Raw genomic sequence first — 21,241 nt, 5'->3', positions numbered from 1 at the left:
TCACCGGTGCAAACGGGGACCTTCTTCCTGGTGGATTTACTTTAACCTGCTGATGGAGCTGGAAGGCAGCTGTTTTCCCCGAAGGTGGTAAATTAGAGGAAATGGAAGCAAAAGCAATTTGTTTGTTTAAGAAAACCAAACGGGTGCGACACAGATTATCTGCAGCAGGTTCCTCGGGTTCCCCGAGTTCCACGACTCGCACGATTTCCCTCAGGTTCTCCGTCGTCAGTATCTTGATCGACCGGGTTCTCCTTCTGTGGGTTCTTGGTGTTCTTCAGTCCAAAAACAAGGGGTGAATGTGTCTATGTGGACCCTGTGATTGACAAGTAGCTCTTCCTGGTTAAGCCCCGCCCCTTCCCTTCCCTCTCTTGGGTTTGGATACGCGACTCCAAGTCCCGTCCTCGTCTTCCTCATCGCAAGTCCGACATTTCGCCCACGTCGGCTCGCGATTTTCGCGTCCTCGGCGTGATCCCGCCTCGCCACGTCTCCTCGGCCTCACAAGCTGTGTTTGCGCTCTCGCCTCCACGCCGCTCACCGCTGTTTCCCCTCCTCGCCGACGCCGAAGTGATAACGGTGGCCTTGGCGCTGATTTAGTGACTGGAAATGAAACCCGAGACGGAAAACACTGCCGCGCAGTCACTTTTCTTTTTTCCATATTTGGTCAGATGAGATGAACTCTCAGCAAAGAGGCGCCCGTCTAGCTACCTGTAACAGATCCCCCCCCAACACACACACACACACACACACACACACACACACACGTGCAGCTATTACGGCCCCGCTGGAATTAAATGTAAACTGAAAAATGAAGGAGCATCTGGATGCAAATGGCGCGTCATCCATAAACATCGCCCCGATTTCATTCCGCTCAAACAAATCCGCCGCCTCCCGTCACCCCGACTCGTCTCAGGCATCTTTGCCGCGTTTATTGAAAATAAATGGAAATTAGAGCACCGCGCTCGGCAGACCCTTTCCTTTCTTTTCCGTCTCAGGTGTAAACGCGAACGAGGCCGTCCGCGGAGGAATTACGCTTAGCCCCTGCGCTAACCCACTCCGAGCTAAAACGCCCCGCCTTTTTCCCTCGGCTTCTTTTTCCACGACCGTTAACGTGCGGTCGGATTACGAAACCTGTAGCGTGTAGCCGTCCCCCGGACGGCCGATGGAAAAAAAGAAACGCCGCTCCCTTTTCGAAAAGGGTTTATCAATGATGAGGTATTTTGATGTGTTTTCGCGCCGCGCCGCGCCATCCTACGCCGTGCCGCGCCGCAGGCCTGTCTGCAGCGCCGCAGCCCCGTCTGGCGACAAGGTGATACGGACTGGAAATAACAAGCGTGAAAGGAAAGCTGGAGGGCCGCGTTCACGCAGGGATTTCACGGGCGTTAAAGCGTCGACTTGGCCTCGCCGAAAAAGGTCATGTTATTCAATAAGGACGCGGCGCTCGGGCGCTAAGAGCCGGGGGGGGGGTTGAGGCGTGTAGGTACACAGCTCAGCGTCGGCGCCGCGTCTCATTATCTTTGATCACTCTTGATACCGTGTCAGAGCGCGGCAGATGACACCCCGACCGTCGGCGTGTTCGGGGGACGGCGTTTCGTCTTTGTTGCAGTTTCGTAGCAACAACCCTCCTGCTTTCTTGTCTGATACAATTATCCGCGCGCGCTTCAAACAATTCCGACATCAAGCTTTCAATTACCCCTGTCTTTCCCGCTCACAATTTAATTCTTCCTTTTTATTTCCGCGCCGACACCATATGCCGACAGCTCCATTAAAATTTCACCGTTGATTTCGAAGGAAAGTAGTCCCGGCTAACGGCGCCTGGAAATGAGCGCAGGTGTCGGCTCGCGGCCTCCCTCGGGCGCGTCGTCACGGAAGGGAGGGGGGGAAGGGAGGGAAGGGGGCGCCACGATCCGGGAAGGGTTAGCGTCGGGCGGCGCGCAAACGGGCGCGGCGCAACCGCCCCGAGGACTTGACTCATACCTGCCCTTCTCCGTGCCCCCCGTACCCCCTTCCATCCCCATCTCCTCACCTCAGTGTCCAATTACAGCCCACTCTCATTAGCACAGTGTCTCTCCAGCGAGAGCCTTTGAAAGGGCAGGGGGGAATGGCCGCCGCCCGCCACAAAGCCGCCAACACCAGATCTATCAAAATCCGAGGAAAGAGTGACAAAGGCAAGTGCAGGCAGGACTTCTCATTATAGAGTGCTGTAGAAGGTGAGGGGAGTGCAGAGTGTCCGTCCCTCGCTGTGCTGAGTGTCATGTTATCTTTTCCCTCTGTTAACAGGACCGACCTCCCGCCCGCCCACAAGCCGGCTCCGCCTCCGCCCAAAAAGAAGAACAGCGACATGAAGGCGCACCTGACGTCCGACGACATCCAGGTCGGCACCTTTTTACTGTTTTCCTCTTTCCTTTTCCGTCCCGCGGGTGTTTTTTTTGCGCCTCAGACCGGTTTAACATCTATATTTTCACCAAGCGGACTTAAAATACAACAAAATAAAAATGATATGACCCGATGATATCTCGTCAATATAATCATAAACGTGAACCAGCCCTGTACTTGTATGCTTTATTAGCAGTGTGCCAACAAGATACCACAAAAAAAAACAATAAAGTATCGTACTATAATTTGTGGATTTTTTGGGGGGAAATGGAACCATTTAGTCTCGTCACTTCGGACCGATGAAATGAGCGTGAAATTCTGAGGCCGTTCCAATCCGACAACTCAAATCAAACGACTTCTTAATGTGAAATAAATCTGAATTTATGACTCATTCAATTCCAAAATGGTACAGATTCATTTGCATCGATGTAAAAAAAAAAAAAAATGTACCGGTTGCGCATTTACAGCAACAGCCTTGCAGATTTGTCACCATTGATACATTGCTACTTTTAATTCTTGGACAATTTGTTGTTTTTCTGGAAAGCTATCTTAAGCATACATGTTTGGGCGTAGATTGTAGTCGTTGACAACCGACATACCGTTTTTTCTCCTTGGAACACTTCCCATCTTTCTTGAAACTGCCTTCCATCCACATACACTTTTCTCTTCCTGGACATTTGTTGATGCCGTCACTTTGTGCGTGACATGATCGCCATGGATTGTGGGAAGTGTAGTTTTCATGTTTGACTTATTTGAAGACAATCAGACCTTGAGTTTGACATGTATGCTAAAGCAACAAGAACCCTGAGCTTGTTCCTCTGCAAGGACACCTGGAGTGTGTTGCTGGTGTCCGGTCTACTCCGTTTGTCATTTCAGGGTATTCTGCCATGACGCTTCATACAGAATACCGGCAGAGTTGATGTCTTGAATAGAACTTTCTTAATGCGGAAGGATATTCTTTTGCCGGTCGGCTCCGACACGTCATCTATCACTTGAAACATGATTGTTTTTATTGCTGTCAGCTTTGCAGAAAGGGGAGGTGTTCTATAGTTTGACGGCCACAGATAAGAAAGACCTTCTGTGGCGTTCGGCGGTGCTCCTCGGTGGACTAAGTCTACGGCTGAGGGTGCTCCGGTGGTACCTTGTCCACTGATCCCAGACGCCTCCGAGTCCAGTTCACCTCCCAGGGCGGAGCTTGTTGACTCAGGCAACTCTGACCTTTCTTGTATGCGGCAACTTTCGTTAAAGTCCAGTGTAGTTTACTGTCCGTATGGACGCCCGGGTACTCGTCCACATCAGTGCCCTTGTTGGGGACGAGGTTTGGACCGGTAGCCTGTTTCCTAATGTCCGCACCGACTCTTTGGTCTTTGTTACGTTGAGTTGAACATACTTTCAAGGCCTCCGGCAGTTGATCCAAGGAACGTAAAGAGTTCTTCCAAACAAAACGGACTGAGATAATAAATAAAAATTGTTTATTCTTTCTTCGCGGCCCGACGTAATCAGGCGTAACCCCGCGCCTGACAGAATGACTGTTTCCTGTAAACAACAGTGCGCCGACATTCCATGCTTTTTGGCGACGGCGGAACGGAAAGACAGCAAGGTGTCAGTAGGTGACCTCGGCGGCGTCTTGTCGGTGGACTAAGTCTACAGCTGAAAGTGCTCTGATGGTACCTTGTCCGCTGATACCGAGCAGCTTCTTCTCCGCCCTCCTCTCAGACACCTCCAAGTCCGATTCACCTCCCAGGGAGGAGCTTGTTGACTCAGGCAACTCTGACCTTTCTTGTGCGCGGCATCTTTGGTTTACGTCCAGTGTAGTTTACTGTCCGCGCTCGTCCACATCAGTGCCCTTGTTGGGGACGAGGTTTGGACCGGTAGCCTGTTTCCTAATGTCCGCACCAACTCTTTCGTCTTTGTTACGTTGAGTTCAACATACTTTCAAGGCCTCCAGCAGATGATCCAAGGAACGGAAAGAACTCTTCCAAACAAAACGGACTCGGCTAACAAATAAAAGTTGCTTATTCTTTCTTCGCGGGCCGACGTAATCAGGCGTAATCCCGCGCCTGACAGAACGACTGTTTCCTGTAAACAACAGCACGCCGACGTTCCACGTTTTTTGGCGACGGCGGAACGGAAAGACAGGAAGGTGTCAGTAGGTGACTTCGGCGGCGTCTTGTCACTCGCGAAGAAAAACGAACTCCCGCCCCCCCCACGCCGCTCGCTTTCGCGGCTCCTCCGGCAATCCAGTTATAGCACAATTAGCCCAGGGTGGTTGAGCTTCTAAATGCGGAAATGTCACGTTCTCCGAGCGCAGGCGGTAACGGATTTACACCTCCGATGCTAATTATACCCGGCCTCGTGAGTGACGGATTTTTTTGCGTCTCCGAACCGCCGCCGAAGAGCTCGTCTCCGGCGTAGCATTAAACGCCGGGCTCTTCCTCTTTGGGATTTTCCCAGAAATCGCTCGCTCTGGAGACGCATCGCGAATTCCGCTAGCTCCCGGACGGAAATGTCACGGTGACGCCGGCGGACCGGAATAAGTCTCCGTCTGACCTATGAAGACGAAAACTTAATTAAGATGTTGGAGAATCGTTTTCAAAACGCCCGTCGGGTTCATATTTCCCCCGGCGGAGGCGGCGTCCATCACCGCTAGCTTTTTTAAGCGTTCCCGTCCGACGCCGGGTCGCTAATCCTCGCCGGACGCTTCCCCCGAGTGTCTCGCCCCCCATCGGCGATCCGAACGGAGCTTGTTTACCCAAAATCCCAAAATCATCTCCGCTAATCCGCCTGTTGTTGACACTTCAGTTTCTCCCCGCCTGGTTGTTAATAACGCCGACAAAGATGGCCGCCGCCATCTTTGAGTGGTTTTTAAAGAGTGATTTTTAAAACAAATCAGCATGTCAGTGACGTGTAATAAACATGTAATAAACATGTAATAAACATGTAATAAACAAGTAGTAGACTAATAAATAAAGGGGTGTTCAAAACTCGAGGGGGTTCAAACAAATCGGCACATCGTTGGAATGAATGGACCGGAATCGACATATAATAGATGGTAATAAACATGTAATAGACATTTAATAGGCACTCAATAGACATGTAATAAAGAGGTGTTCATAAGGCAAGTAGGTTTGAACAAATCAGCACATAATTGAAACAAATGGACCGAAATAAACGTGTAATAGACATGTAATACACATGTAATAAACATGGAATAGTCATTTAATAGATATGTAATAGACATGTAATAAAGGGGTGTTCATAACGCAAGTAGGTTTCGAACAAATCGCCACGTCATTGAAATGAATGGGCCAGAAAAAAGTGTGAAAGATGGTAATTAACATATAATAGATATGTAATAAACATGTTATAGGAAATTTATAGATATCTCTTCCTTCAGCCGAAGGGAATATTCAAATCTTTGTACTTTTTAAGACCTTAAAACACTTTATAGCCTTGACTTTGACACTTTATAGTTTTATTTGTATTTCTTATTCTCCCTCCTTCCTACTATTATTTATTAGTGTTATGTTTTACTTGAAACTCTGGCACAACAAATTCCTTCGGGATACTAAAGTTGTTCTTATTCTTATTCTTAGACATGTAATAAACATGTAATAGACATTTAATAGGTAAGTAATGGACATGTAATAAAGGGGTGCTCAGAGCTCGAGTGGGTTCAAACAAATCAGCAAGTCATTGAAATGAATAGACAGGAAAAAACATGTAATAGATGGTAATAAACATGTAATAGACATGTAATAAACATGTAATAGACATGTAATAGATGTGTAATAGACCGAACCGACCCAATCCCAGAATTTTGTTGCTATCTCCTCCCCGAATCCCTTGTCCTGTTTCCCAGCAGCTGAACTCCCGCTACATATCCAGAACATTCTCTGCAATTCAACAGCAGGCCGGCGTTCCGGCACAGGCTAATTCCTGTAGCGGTTAGCATCCTTCACCTGGGAAACAGGAAATAAGAGCATGATCATCATTTGATTATTTCCAAAACACGCAACATCGTGCATCAACCTTTGAGACGCCGTGTCTTTTATATTTACATAAAAAAAACAAAATAAACAAGCAGTTTAAATCCGCAGCCACAAAACACAGGTTTTCGCGGCGTCCAATGGTGTGAGGGAGCGGCGACACGCCGCCAGCGAGCACGCCAACCTGTCAGCCGCCGCCAAACGCGGCGCAAGTGATGGATGAGGGCGATCGCTCAGGTGTGTGTGTGTGTGTGGGGGGGGGGGCATGTTGGGGTTGCTAGGCGACCGACAACCCCCACCCATAACCCACCTTGCTTGCAAAAAAAAAAAAAAAATCCACGTCAATCGTTTCTTTACGTGAAAAGAAAAGAAGAGTTGGCCTCCCACGGGTGTTTTTCTTTTTCTTTTTATTCTCTTTTATTTTATTTTATTTTATCGTGAATAAAACGGGGCCCGTGACGCCGCCGGGGGGGACGTTAGACAAGAAGCCATTGTTCAGCTACGCTTTTGGAAACCTTTTTTATTTTTCCTTCTTCTTTGATAGAAAATGAAAGAATCAGAACATCCCTCTTCTTTATATCACACACTCACACACACACACACACACACACACACACACACACACACACACACCAGGCCTGCAGGAGGCGCTGTGCTTCATATTTATTGCGAGTAATATTTATTTACCCGCTAATATATTTACAGCTGATAATTCTTGGAAAAAAAAATCATTCATTCCACCGTTTATAACCTTTCCGTTTATTTTACAATAATTAAAAAACGTTCTGTGCTACTATTGTATTATTTATTCATTTTTATATTTTAATTTATTCATTTATTCATTCTTATTTCTCATATGTTAGGAAATGAAACTAAAATAAAATGTAATATTTTTCTTGAACAATAAAATGAAGTATAAGGAAATGAAATAAATGAAATAAAATGAAATAAAATTAAATTCAAATAATGAAATAAAAGTAATACAGTAAAATAAAATAAAAGTACAAAGAAAAATAAATTAAATAGAATTAAATAAAATTAAAAGATTAAATCAAATGAAATAAATGGAATAAAATAAATTAAAACAAAAAAAAAAAATATTATACAATAATTAAAACCATTTTTTGCTCCAATTGTAGAATTTATTTATCTTTATATTTTGATTTATTCATTTATTCATTCATATTTCTCACACGTTATAAAATGAAACTAAAATAAAATGTAATATTTATCTTGAAAATTAAAATGAAGTATCATACAAATAAAATTTAATGAAATAAAATAAAATAAAGGTAATGAAATAAAATAAAGTTATAAAAGAAAATGAAATCAAACCAATTGAAATAAAATAAAATATAACGAACATGATACAACGAAATAAAAGTAATAAAACAAAATAAAGCAAAATAAGATAAAATGAAATTAACTTAAAGTAATAAGATAAAATTATACAAAACAAATTTCCAATAATTAAAACCATATTATGCTCCGATTATATCATTTATTCATTTTATATTTTACCTTATTCATTTATTCATTCACATTTCTCACACGTCACAAAATGATACTAAAGTAAAAGGCACACTTTTCTTGAAAAATAAAATGAAGAATAAGAAAATAAAAATGGAATAAAATAAAATAAAATAAGAGCTATAAAATAAAACAAAACAAAACAAAATAAAACAAATAGAATAAAATAAAATGAAATGAAATAAAATAAAATAAAATTAGATTAAATTCAATTAAATTAAATGAAGTCAAATAAAAGCTATAAAATAAAACAAAACAAAACAAAACAAAATTAAACAAATGTAATAAAATAAAATAAAATAAAATGAAATAAAATAAAAATGAAATTAAATAAAATGAAATGAAACACAATGAAATAAAATAAAAGCTATAAAATAAAACAGAACAAAATAAAATAAATGTAATATAATAAAATAATATAGAAAATAAAATAAAATGAAATAAAATGAAATGAAATAAAAAAGAAATAAAATAAAAGCTATAAGATAAAACAAAACAAAACCAAATAAAATAAATGTTATAAAATAAAATAAAATAAAATAAAATAAAACAAAAATAAAATAATATGAAATAAAATAAAATTAAATGAATTTAAAAGACATGTTTGTTTCTGAGCGATGCAGGCCGCTCTGCTGCAGGTGGAGGATCTTCCAGGATCTGGTTCCATGTTTCTCCTCCCCTGCAGGTGGTTCACCTGGACAAGGAGGAGGAAATGCAGAAGCTTCCCCTCCAGCCGCCGTACTACGACATGGCGCCGTCCGAGACGACGCCGTTCACCGACAAGCCGGTGAGTGAAGGCGGGCCGAGGTCGGCGGCGACGGGCCGCCGGACTTCCTGTACGTCCCGGCGAGGGGGCGGGACTTATTTCTTCCGCGGCGTTCGCTTTGTTTGTTCTTCTTGAGCCGTCTCTTGATCTACCGCCGCCATTTTGGGTCACGGGAGGCTTGCGCTGGCTGGAGCGTGTGTGTCACGACGCCTCATAGTCTTTCAGACAATGTGTGTGTGTGTGTGTGTGTGTGTGTGTGTGTGTGTGTGTGTGCCACAGCTGCTGCATTCAAGCAAATAGATGATCTTCCCCGGGCCGCGGACGCAATCTCGTGCCACGGCTGAAAGCAGGTGCGCGGTTGAATTTCCACGCCGACGCCGCTAATGAGAGCGCACGAGCCCCCCCCCGTGGGGGGGGCTCGTGCACGGACGAGGACGGCTGCCGCCATTTGCCGGGAAAGTAAATAGCGCGTACTTGAAGTACTTCGAATACTGCAAACCCTCCTCATTCGGTCCAGATTGAACCTCGACACCGTTTTTTTTTCCCACCGGGACGGGAACATGTTTGTGCACGTTTGTGTACGTATGTTCCGTCGCCACCAGATGCAGGTTTTTTTTTCATCTTTTTCGCAGCTGCCCGTCCACTGGAGAAGCGAGATCCAGGCGGGTTTTAAGCACAAATCGTCACGTCGGTGACATGAATACACGCGTAATAGACATGTAATAGATGTGCAATAGACGTGTAATAGATGTGTAATAGACATGTAATAGACGGGTTGTCCAGAGCTCGAGCGGTTCGAGGTCAGTTTTTAAGAATGGACAAGTTTTTCATGAATGGACAAGAATAAACGTAATAGATGGTGATAAACATGAACTAGGTGGTAATAAACATGTAATAGACAGTAATGCACATGTAATACATGTGTAATAGACATGTAATAGAAGAGGTGTTCGGAACTTGAGAGGGTTCAAGGCGGGTTTTTTAGAACAAATCCGTGACATGAATAAACATGTAATAGACATAACACGCGTGAAATAGCTGTAATAAACATGTAATAGATGTGTAGTAGATATGGATAGACAAGGGGGTTCCGAACCTGAGTGGTTCGAGGCGAGTTCTTAGAACAAATCGGGACATCGGTGACCTGAATGGACAAAAAATAATCATGTAATAGACGGTAATAAACATGTAATAGACGGTAATGCATGTGTTACAGACATGTAATAAACATGTAATAGATGTGTAATAGACCCAACAGGCCCAATCCCAGCTGGCTCCGCCCCCTTAAGACATGCAAATTTTTTTGTGGCACACGTTTGACCGTGCACTTGTAGTCACGCCGAAACAGCCCAGCTCACCGTTTGCACCTTTTTAGCAGATTCAGCAGGAACGGAGGTGAATCCGTTTTTAAATCAATCAATCAATCAATCAATCAATCAATCAATCAGCCTGGCGTTTGAGGAAATGTCAACCGTCTTCTCCAGCTTCCTATCCACAAAAAAAAAAAAAAGTAAAAATTGATTTTTAATAGCAGGCCAGCATTTCTGGAGCGATTAGCATCTCGAAATAAGCGCACGCTAATGCTAGCCCACGTTTGTTTTTTTTAGTTATTATGCAATAATTTTCTAAAATATGCCGGTGCGAGGGGCGGAACGTGAAAACCCTGCAAGACCCCCCCCCACACACACACACACACACACACACACACACACACCCTATCCCACCTTCGCCATCCATCTTGCGGCGCCGCCTAAGTGGTTACAAAATACACGGCGTCTCGGCCGCAGATTCACTTCATCATCCCCCCCTCAGTGATTTCATCTGCGCGGGAAACCGTCGGGGGGCGGCGGCGTGATTTGTCTCAATCACCGGCGAAACGTAACGAGGAACAAAAAAGGGGTCGAGACGAAATTTACAAAAAATAACATCCGCTCGGATGTACTTCGTTGCCATTACGTGTAAAAATGCACTTATTATGATTTATTATTATTATTATTATTGACGCTGTTGGTAGTTACATGGTTATTACATATGTTGGCTAATTATTAGCATGTTTGCGCTGGGTTTTCCTCCACTTCGGCTCCGGATTATTCCGGATTATCCGTCTCCGCCGGTCTGGATCGCAATTACAGTTCATCCATGCGTTTTCTTTTTTTTTCTTTTTTTGAACGCCTTGCGTTTCAACCAATAAACCCGTAAAATAGATGCCTGTCGCTTAATTAAGACTTTAAATTAAATTTCCGCCGCCGTCGACTTCGGCTCACCGCGGCATTTTATTATTTTTATTAATTTTTTTTTTTTTTTTTTAATTTACTTTTATTTTTTTTAACCACTTTGTCACTTTAAATGTGTTTATGTCCATTCTTTCTTTAACATCTGTATATTTTTCGTACTCTGCCTGTTCGTGTCCTTGGCGGACGCCTTAAATAAAATGTATTACTATTATTATATAAGTTTTATTATTGTTATCTCTAAGAATTTTATTTATTTATTGATTTACTTTTTTTATTTATTCATGTTAGCATTTATTTTTCTCCAGGACTCCAAGGATGTGCACGTTAAACAATCAAAACGTCATTATTCTCATTATTATTATTATTGTTATTATTGTTGTTGTTGTTGTTATTGTTATTATTATTGTAATTAATAATAATATATGATCAGAATAATAACAATACTATTGATTCTAATAATAATGTGTGTGTGTGGTTTTGCGGCTGCGAGTTATTGATCGTCTGCTGTTATTGATTGTTATTGATCACGTCTGTGCACGTGGAGGTGCACGTTCACTCTTCACCTGCTGACGCCGCCTTCACCTCCACCCACACCTTCACCATCTCTCTCTCCTTCCATCCTTCCTCATCCTATCTTCCCCTCTCTCCTTCCATCCTTCCTCATCCTATCTTCCCCTCTCTCCCCATCCTTCCTCATCCTACCTTCCCCTCTCTCCCCATCCTTCCTCATCCTACCTTCCCCTCTCTCCCCATCCTTCCTCATCCTACCTTCCCCTCTCTCCCCATCCTTCCTCATCCTATCTTCCCCTCTCTCCCATCCTTCCTCATCCTATCTTCCTCTCTCGCCCCATCCCTCCTTCTATCCCTCCCTTTCTCTCTCTCTCTTTCTTTTCCCTCTCCATCCTTTCTTCCCTCCTTTCCCCATCTCCCTTTCTATCCCTCTCTTTCTCCCTCTCCATCCTCCCCTCTCTCTCTCTTTCTCTCTCCCTCTCTTTCTATCCCTCCCCATCCTTCCCCCATCCTTTCTTCCCTTTTCTCCCCACCTCTCCCTCTATCCCTCTCTTTCTCTTTCTCTCCATCCTCTCCTTCCCTCCCTCATCCTTTCTTCCCCATCTCTCCTTCAATCCCTCTCTTTCTATCTCTCTCTTTCTCCCTCCATCCTTCCTCATCCTATCTTCCATTTTCTCCATCTCTCCTTCTATCCCTCTCTCTCTCTCTTTCTCTCTCCCTCTCTCTCCATCTCAATCCTCCCTCATCCTATCTTCCCCTCTCTCCCCATCCTTCCTCATCCTATCTTCCCCTCCCTCCCCATCCCTCCTTCTATCCCTCCCTTTCTCTCTCGCTCTTTCTTTTTCCTCATCCATCCTTTCTTCCTTCCTTTCCCCATCTCCCTTTCTATCCCTCTCTTTTTCCCTCTCCATCCATCCCTCCTTCCTCAACTTTTCTTCCCTTTTCTCCCCTTCTATCCCTCTCTTTCTCTTTCTCTCCATCCTCTCCATCCTTCCCTCATCCTTTCTTCCCCTCTCTCCCCATCTCCATTTCTATCTCTCTCTTTCTCCCTCTCCATCCATCCCTCCTCTCTCATCCTTTCTCTCCCTCTATTCCTCTTTCTCACTCCTTCTTCCCCCCTCTCCTCCCTTTCTCTTTTCTCTCCATCTCCATCCTTCCCTCATCCTTTCCTCCCCATCTTTCCTTCATCCCTCTCTTCTATCTCTCTCTTTCTCCCTCCATCCTTCCCTCCTTCCCTCATCCTTTCTTCCCTCCTCTCCTCCCTCTCTCTTTTCTCTCCATCTCTATCCCTCCCCATCCCTTCTTCCCCTCTCTCTCCATCTCTCCTTCAATCCCTTTATTTCTTTCTCTCTCTTTCTTTCTCCCTCCCTCATCCTGTCTTCTCTCTCTCTCTCTCTCTCCATCCATCTTCTCCATCCTCCTCCCTGCAGAACTCTGCTCACCTGGACTGTGACGTCCAGTACGCCGAGCTGGACACGGCCGCCCTGGCCGCCGCCCCCGGCCCGCGGAGCTCCGCCCACGCCGCCGCCGCCGCCGCCACGGCGGCCGGGGACCTTGTCGAGTACGCAACCATCCAGCCTAGCTCTCACTAGCGCATGCCACCGTAGGCCTTTCCCCTCCGACTCTGGCCTGAAGGTACACGGAGCCGCCACCCCCACGCCTCCACCGCCATCTTTGTAGTTCCCGCTAACGCCCGTGTCTGTGACATGAACCCACTGGTTTATTTATTTTATGTGTGTTGCATTGACTTAAGGATTGATGTGTTTGATTTCATTTATTCATTTAAAAAAAAAAAAAAAAAAAGATTATTCATTTTTTTTTTTTTTTTTTATCAACAAGGAAGCACTGATTTGTTTTTATGGTTCTTTTTTTTTTTTTTTTTCTTTTTTTTTTTTCGTCCCTGACCGTTTTGCAGTTGTGGCGTCGTAGCGCTTCCCGGGAACCAATCAGAGGAGGGTAAATCATGACAAAATCGACGACCTTCCAGGAAGTTAGCCGCTACGCTAACCCTCGTGGATCCCTTGAACGCCGCGCTCGCCGATCCCTCGTCAGATTTGGGTCCCATTAAAAAAGCGAGGGAGCGAAAAAACACGGGAGCGGCAGATTCTCGGAGGAGCGACGCGATTCGTTCGCTCAGCAGCTCCGTAATCGCTGATACGGCGCAGGCGGAATGGGTTCGACATGAAAGTTGTCCGGGGAATCGACGGATGATGTTCCCTCCTTGTTATTAGGCCTTAAACCGAACCGTCGCTCCGTGAACGGCGGCGCCGAGGGAAGAGTTTTCGCCGAAAGAAACCGTTTCAGTCACAGCCGGATTTTCAAGTAGACTGTTATTACAGAGTTATTACATTGTTATTACAATGTTAGACGTCGGGCGGGGGGGTGGAGGCGGCGGCGGGAGGGCTTACGGGTCCAACTCTGTTAAAATCCACTTCAAGGTGAGGGAGATTTAATTTAGATTACCCCACACCCTCACCCTCACACACACACACACACATTTCAAGAAACGGCGTGTATTCACATTTTAACAGATTTATTCTGTCTTTAAAACAAGACGCAAAACGGGATGAAAACCCCCAAAATGTTGACCGCGTCGATAGCAATGTCTGCTAAAAAACAAAAAAAAAAAAATGGCTTATTATTAATAAAAATAAATAAAATAAAATAAAATCGGATTTATTTATCATGAGATAAATAAAAACCCCGACGGTTTCTAATGAAGGAAAAATATTTCAGGTTTGTAAAATGCCGGTGGCGCTTTCCTTTTCACTTTCTGTGCGAAAGGTCAAAGGTCACGGGAAGATCGTACCGTCAAATTATTAAATAACCACTTTTTTTGTTTGTTTTGTGTTTTTTAAACCGGCCCGTACATTCAAGATTCCGGCCGGGGCGATAAATCACATCGAGAAGAAAATCCATAAAATTGCCGTTAATCTGTTTCCTCTGTGTTGTCTTTGATGGATAACACACACACACACACACACACACACACGGAGTCCATGGCGACGAGTTTCACGTGTCATTAAGAACCTCGTTTGTCCCTAATGGCGCCCCGGCTGATGAAAGCGTGTTTATAACGTGTTTTTAAGCGTGATGGAACGAGGGGTCGGGCGCCGCTCGCCGGTTACCCGGGAAACGGCCGCGCCGGAACGACGTCATCAACATCGGACGAATATCCCGATTTAGCGATCATCCCCTCCCCCGTCCGTCACCTTCAGAGGAGCTTCCCACACTGTCTTTTTTTTTTTTTTTTTTTTTTTTAAAATATATATATTTTTATATAAATCCAACTTTCCTCCCAGAACCGCCGCTGCCATTTTTTCTTTTTCTGGAATCAGACAAATTGCCTCCTTGACAGCAGCGGAGAGGTTTTTCTTCTCCTCCGGCAGCCCGAGGGGTCCTGGATACCGACCTGCAGAAAATAAACTTTTTTTCCGACGCTCGTGTCCTGACAAGATGTCGGGAGGGATTTTTATTTTATTTTATTTTTCATCCTCCCATTCTTCACCCACCTGAGTGGCTTCTGCACAGCTAGCACGCTAATCATGCGCTACTCCATTATTAGCATTTTCTTATTATTGTTTTCACCCTTGTTTTGATTCACCCCTGTTCTGACCCCCGTCTGATAAGCTCCGCCCCCTTCCGCCGCTCCCGCCGCCGTATTAAATCTGCGCCGTCACCGATGTCGTTTGTTGTGTTTCCACGAACCGTCATGGCCGACTCACTCTCCCAAACCCCCCCCGCCCGCCGCCGCCGCCGCCCGGACCCTTTTCAGAGCCGGGATCATCGTTTTCGTAGATGTAGAGATGTGTGACGGTCACGCGTAAGTTTCCATTCATTCATTCATTCTTTAATTCTCCCCGCATGTTGTTAATTAATCACATTGTTAATTAATCCCCACTTTTATCAATCTGTTTCGCCGTCAAATCTCCGTCGAATAACCGCTTCGGCGTGTTCGCCCAAAGGTGGGCGGGGCCGGGAGCCGCCGAGGAGCAGCCATTGGACGTCGCTCGTCCTACTTCCTGATTCGCTTTTTCCCGCGCTCTGATTGGTCGCTCGTCTAGAAGGGCTTGGGCGTTGATTCGTTTACCAATTCAGGGTTTAGTGCGTGCATGTGTGTGTGTGTGTGTGTGTGTGTGTTTGTTTATGTCTGTCAGTGTGTGTTTTCAAGTGTGGGTGTGTGTGTGTTTGTATGTGTTATTGTGCATCTGTGTACGTGTGTGTATGCAAATGTTCGTGTGTGTGTGTGTGTGTGTGTGTGTGTGTGTGTGGGTGTGTATGTGTGTGCAGGTGAGGCTGGTTCTATACATGTGTGTATGTTAATATGCAAAGATGCGTTCATGTGTATCTGTTTGTGTGTGTGTGTGTGTATGTGTGTGTGTGTGTGTGTGTGTGTGTGTGTGTGTTTGTGTGTGTCTACACATCGTTTGTAAATGTATTTGTGTGCTTGTGTGTGTGTGTGTGTGCAAGTGTGACTGGTTGTGTATAGTGTGTTTCTTTGTTAACGTACGTTGCTTGTTTGTGTGTATGTGTGTATGTGTTTGTGTGCGTGTGTGTGTGTACATGTGTGTATGGCACACATTCATGAGTGTGTTTGTGTATATACCTGCATTTGTATGTAAGTATCCATGTCTATGTGTGTGTGTGGATATATATGTGTTTATTTATGTGTGTGTATGTTTATGTTTGTTAAGTGTGTGTGTGTGTGTGTGTGTGTGTGTGTGTGTATGTATGTTTTTTTGTAATGCTCCCCTATATTTATTTGTGTGTGTGTGTGTGTTTGTGTGAGTTTGTGTGCATATGTTGTGTGTGTGTGTGTGTGGATATATATGTGTTTATTTATGTGTGTTTATGTTTATGTTTGTGAAGTGTGTGTGTGTGTGTGTGTGTGTGTGTGTGTGTGTATGTATGTTTTTTTTGTAATGCTCCCCTATATTTATTTGTGTGTGTGTGTGTTTGTGTGAGTTTGTGTGCATATGTTGTGTGTGTGTGTGTGTGTGTGTGTGTGTGTGTGTGTGTGTGTGTGTGTGTGTGTGTGTTCTCCAGACTTCACATTTCTGTCTTTAAAACCTCCTCATTGGACAACCGTTCTTCTCGGGTCAGCGTCTGTCCAGGCTGCTCCGGGCTTGGAAGTGTGTGTGTGCCTCACGTGCACGCCGGCCTGTCACGTGCGCCTCCCACTGGTCTGCAGAGACACTGCGGAAATCTATTTTTTTTTTCTTTGAATTTGTGAACTCGCAGCTTCTGCAGGCGGAGGATTATTGCTCAACTTGAATGAAATCATCTGACGGGCGTTCAGAATTCCAATTACACTTGAACGCACCGCTGACCATCTGCCTGGACTGATCTGCAGATGCAGTTGGAAAACGTGCTATGTTTGCGCGGTGTTAGCGCTATGTTAGCACTATGTCGGCACTACGTTAGCGTTATGTTGGCGCTGTGTTTGCACTATGTTAGCACTATGTCGGCACTACGTTAGCGTTATGTTGGCGCTGCGTTTGCACTATGTTAGCGCTGTGATAGCAATATGTTTGCACTATGTTAGCTTTACGTTGGGGCTGTGTTGGTGCTGTGTTAGCACTATATTAGTGCTATGATAACACTATGTTAGCACTGTGTTACCGCTGAGTTAGTATTATGTTAGGGTATTGCTAGCACTCTGTTGGCAATATGTTAGCACTATGTTAGCGTTATGTTGGCACTATGTTAGCGCTATGATAGCACTATGTTGGCACTATGTTGGCACCATGTTGCCCTATGTTAGCACTAGGATGGCACTATGTTGGCACTATGTTGGCACTATGATAGAGCTATGTTGGCACTGTGTTACCGCTGAGTTAGTATTATGTTAGGGTATTGCTAGCATTCTGTTGGCAATATGTTAGCACTATGTTAGCGTTATGTTGGCACTATGTTAGCGCTATGATAGCACTATGTTGGCACTATGTTGGCACCATGTTGCCCTATGTTAGCACTAGGATGGCACTATGTTGGCACTATGTTGGCACTATGTTAGTGTTATGTTAGGGCTGTGTTGGCACTATATTAGCACTGTGATAGCACTACGCTAGCACTGTGTTACCACTGAGTTAGCATCATGTTAGTGCTATGCTAGCACTATGCTAGCGCTGTGTAAGTGCTATGTTAGCGTGATGATAGCACTATGTTAGCACTATGTTGCCCTATGTTAGCATTATGTAATGGCCGTGTTGGCGCTGTGTTAGCCCTATATTAGCGCTATGTTGGCACTTTGTTGCATTGTGTAAGGGCTACGCTAGCGCTATGATAGCACTATGAAAGCGTTATGTTAGCGAAACGGGTCGGAAAGAGACGCGAAGGTTGGAATTGGTACTTCCTGGCAAAGCTCCGCCCCCTTTTCCAGGTGTTCCCGCTGTGACCCGGCGGTCTTCTTCTTTTCTTCTTCTTCTTCTTCTCCTCCCTCATCTCCTAGGACTCTGGGAGGCGCCAGGAACAGCTGCTCCACCCGGCCGAGTGCGTGAGCCAGCAGCGCGGCGTGGAAAGCCTCCCCGAGTCTCCGCCCACCGTCCCCGTTTCCACCCGACCCGCCGTGACCTTCCTGCCCCAGAGGCCCCTCCCCCCGCCCTCGTACCCCGGCGCCCGGCCGCCGCTCGCCCTCCCCAGGGAGCAGTCCGTGTGAACGCCGAGGAACGGAGACGCGCCTCCATCTCCATCCACCCGCCGTGACAGAGTAGCTCGTAGCCGTCCCCCCCCCCCCCCCCGTCCCCCCGCGTCACGCCTCACTTCCTGTTCACTTGGTGATGTTAGCATAGCCGACACGACCAGCCCCCCTCACAGGATCCTCCTCTTCCTCCTTTTTCTTTCGTTTCTTGTGCATCCGAGACTTCTCTTCCTCTTCTTCTTCCTCCCGCGTGGTCGTGACCTCTTGTTAGCGGCGCCGCCGCTAGTCCGCCGCCCACTGATCCGTCTCCTCTGTTTACGTTTGGTTTTTGAATCGGAAAGTCGTGTTTATGCTCTTCGGTGTTTTTAAGGACGACGATAATGCTTTTTTTTTTTTTTATTGGCGCCCGCTTTGCGACAGTCGAACGGCAGTGACGGCGCCCTCCGATGGCTCCGCCGTTGTCACCGCTAATGGGAGGGGAGAGGAGGCGGGGTTCATCCCGATTAGCTTCGGGAAACGCGAACAACAACAAAGGGCTTCACATCCAACATTGATTTCTGCTTTGAGCCATTCAGGTTATTATTATGATCATTATTGTTATTATGGTCTGCCAGCGGCTGCCAAAGATAAACAAGCTGCTTTTATTCATCTTCTCTGTTTATTCCCGTTGGGAATTTGAACGTTCGCTTTCGTCCTGCTGCGTCCTTAGCCAGCGTTACTAGCGTAGCTTTCGTACCAGCGTAGCCAAAATATTTCTAGAGTCGCTTTTTTCTGCAGCTCATTTCCGCACCGCGGCTGCTGATGTCAGGATGTATGCGAGCTAGCCTGCTAAGTCCCGCCGCATGGAGTGCTACTTTCTTAGCCTTGCTAGCATAGCTGCCATACAAGCAAAGCCGAAATACTTCTACAGTCGCTTTCTTCTGCAGCTCATTTCAACACCGCGGCTGCTGATGTCAGGCTGTAAGCGAGCTAGCCTGCTAACTCCTGCCGCACAGAGCGCTACTTCCTTAGCCGTGCTAGCGTAGCTGCCATTCTAGCATAGCCGAGATTCTTTTAGAGTAGCTTGTTTCTGCAGCACACATCCACATCTCGGCAGTAGTATGTGAGCTAGCATGCTAGCTGAGCCGATTTTCAGGATGCTGCCTCCCACGCGCATGCGCGCACACACACACACACTCACACACACACAGATGCCGTCTAGAAGAAGCCAATCAACAGGAAGCTCACCTTCTTTTCCACGCCAGACGTGAGCTTTGAGAAAAAAATAAAAATCAACAGAAGAATGAAATGTAAAATATTACAAAAAAATTGTGTTTGTGCTCCATGTGGAAAAAAAAAAAAACAAAAACCTCAAGATCGTTGAAGGTCGTATATTGTTGAGTCTTTATGGTGGTTTAATTCCTGGATAGAATAAAAACTTGTGAGATTTTCTCCCCCCCCCCCGCCCCTCCTTCCATCCCTTCATCCCTCCTCTTCCCCCGCTTGCCTCCTTGTCTTGCGAACGGCTCGATCTGTGTGCTAGCGTTAGATAGTTAGCGGCGGCGGCGGCGGCGGCGGTGGCGGCGGGGCGCGCCGTCGCCGTACCTGCTGTGTGATGAATATTACAAAAAAAAAAAGAAAAACACCTGATCACATCCTCGTCTTTCTGTGACACTGTTATTATTATTATTATTATTAAAATTATTATTATTATCATTGTTATTAAAATTATTATTGTTATTATTATTGCTGTTATTAATATGTAAGTGCTACTTAATGCAGGTTTTGCCAACAGCAGCATCTACAACCTCGTGTCACCTCCAATTGTCCTTCTTTCCCACAATGACAAATGCCAACTTTTTTTATTTTATTTTATTTTATTTTATTTTATAAAACCCAGAGCATCCAGGTTCCTTTTATTTTGATATACATGATACATATATATATATAGATATATATGAATATATATAGACCTTGCAGCACATTACATTTGACATTGGAAGGATATTCTGTGTTGGGGTTCTGCTAGCAGTCCGTACTGGAGTGATATAATTTAATTTGCTTTTCTTTATTTTCTTCTTTCTCTCTTTTCTGGCTTTATTTCTTTGAAATGATGTTCGCTGTAAATATCGATGATGTATCTGATGTGTGGGACAAAAAAAAAAAAAAAAACATTTAACATTAAACTTCACAAATTAGTGGTGTCACCTCTGTGGTTATTTTTAACGCCTCTCTAGGACATCAAAGCAGGAGTTAAAGGAATGCTGTGTGTAATAAGCATGTAATAAGTGTGTAGTAAACATGTGCTATGTGCGTAATAAGCATGTAAAGCTACAGATGTCCATCAAGAACATGAAACAGAAAATGAAAACAGAACATGTTGTTGTTGGACCTAATCTGATTTCTTTCCAGTCAGGAACCCACAGAACCCCAGGTTCTCTGCAGAATTCCCCTTGTGGCAACCCAGGTTCTAAGTGGTACCCTATGTTCTCAGCAGTACCCCAGGTTCTCTGTAGCACTGCAGGCTGTCTTTGGCCACACTGGTTCTCTTTAGTGCATCAGATTAGCCCCTGTGTTCCTTTTAGTATCCAAGGTTGTAAGTAGCACCCTGGGTTCTCTACAGCACCCAAGCTACCCTGAAGTGCATAAGGTTCTATGTAGTACCTCGGGTTCTCTGCGGCACCCCAGGTCATTTGTAGCACCCAAGGTTCCAAAGTAGTGCCCTGGATTCTCTACAGCAACCCAGGTGCTCTGTAGTACCCAATGTTCTATGTAGTACCCTAGGTTGTCTGCAGCAACCCAGGTCCTTTCTAGCACCCAAGGTTCCAAAGTAGTACCCTAGGGCCTCTACAGCACCCCACATACTCTCTAGAACCCAAGGTTCTATGTAGTACCCTGGGTTCTCTACGGCACCCCAGGTACACTGTAGTCCCCCAGGGTCCTCTGTAGTACCTAATGATCTTCTGCAGCACCCTATGTCCACTGTCTCAACCAGGGTTCTATGTGGTACCCTCCTCCTTTTGTATCCTCTGTAGCACGCAAAGCTCGATGTCTAAACAACACTGTAGGTACTATGTAACTGTGTATTACCCAAGGCACGCAAGGCTTGATGTGGTACCCGAAGGTTTCCACCAGGGTTCTATGTAGTACCCGATGTTTCCTTCAGCAGCGTTAGTTCCCTGAGTCTGTTGCTCCCTGCTGGTCGGACAGAGTCTCCCCT

At 45.2% G+C, this 21,241-nt stretch overlaps 1 protein-coding gene across 5 annotated transcripts in view; it reads left to right on the top strand.

Moving 5' to 3' along the window:
* Positions 1-20,228, top strand: part of nectin1b (nectin cell adhesion molecule 1b) — a 131,958-nt gene extending 111,730 nt beyond the window's left edge. The window contains exons 8-11 of one of the 5 annotated variants that reach the window (XM_086164731.1): positions 2,280-2,371; positions 8,578-8,679; positions 12,833-13,037; positions 17,854-18,138. In XM_086164731.1, coding sequence (XP_086020857.1) covers positions 2,280-2,371; positions 8,578-8,679; positions 12,833-12,994 — 356 coding nt within the window. In that variant the 3' untranslated portion in view covers positions 12,995-13,037; positions 17,854-18,138. Of the gene's footprint in view, positions 1-2,277; positions 2,372-8,577; positions 8,680-12,832; positions 13,038-17,853 lie in introns of all 5 variants that reach the window. The other 4 variants (XM_086164734.1, XM_086164730.1, XM_086164729.1 and 1 more) reach the window with 4 other exon arrangements.
* The last annotated feature ends 1,013 nt before the right edge of the window (positions 20,229-21,241 follow it).

This window comes from Fistularia commersonii, chromosome 18 (genome assembly GCF_037954325.1).
Source record: "Fistularia commersonii isolate RoL2024-O1a breed Wild chromosome 18, RoL_Fcom_v1.0, whole genome shotgun sequence".
Lineage (NCBI taxonomy): Eukaryota > Metazoa > Chordata > Actinopteri > Syngnathiformes > Fistulariidae > Fistularia > Fistularia commersonii.
The sequence above is the reverse complement of the archived record's forward strand: the minus strand, read 5'-3'. Positions and strand labels throughout refer to the sequence as shown.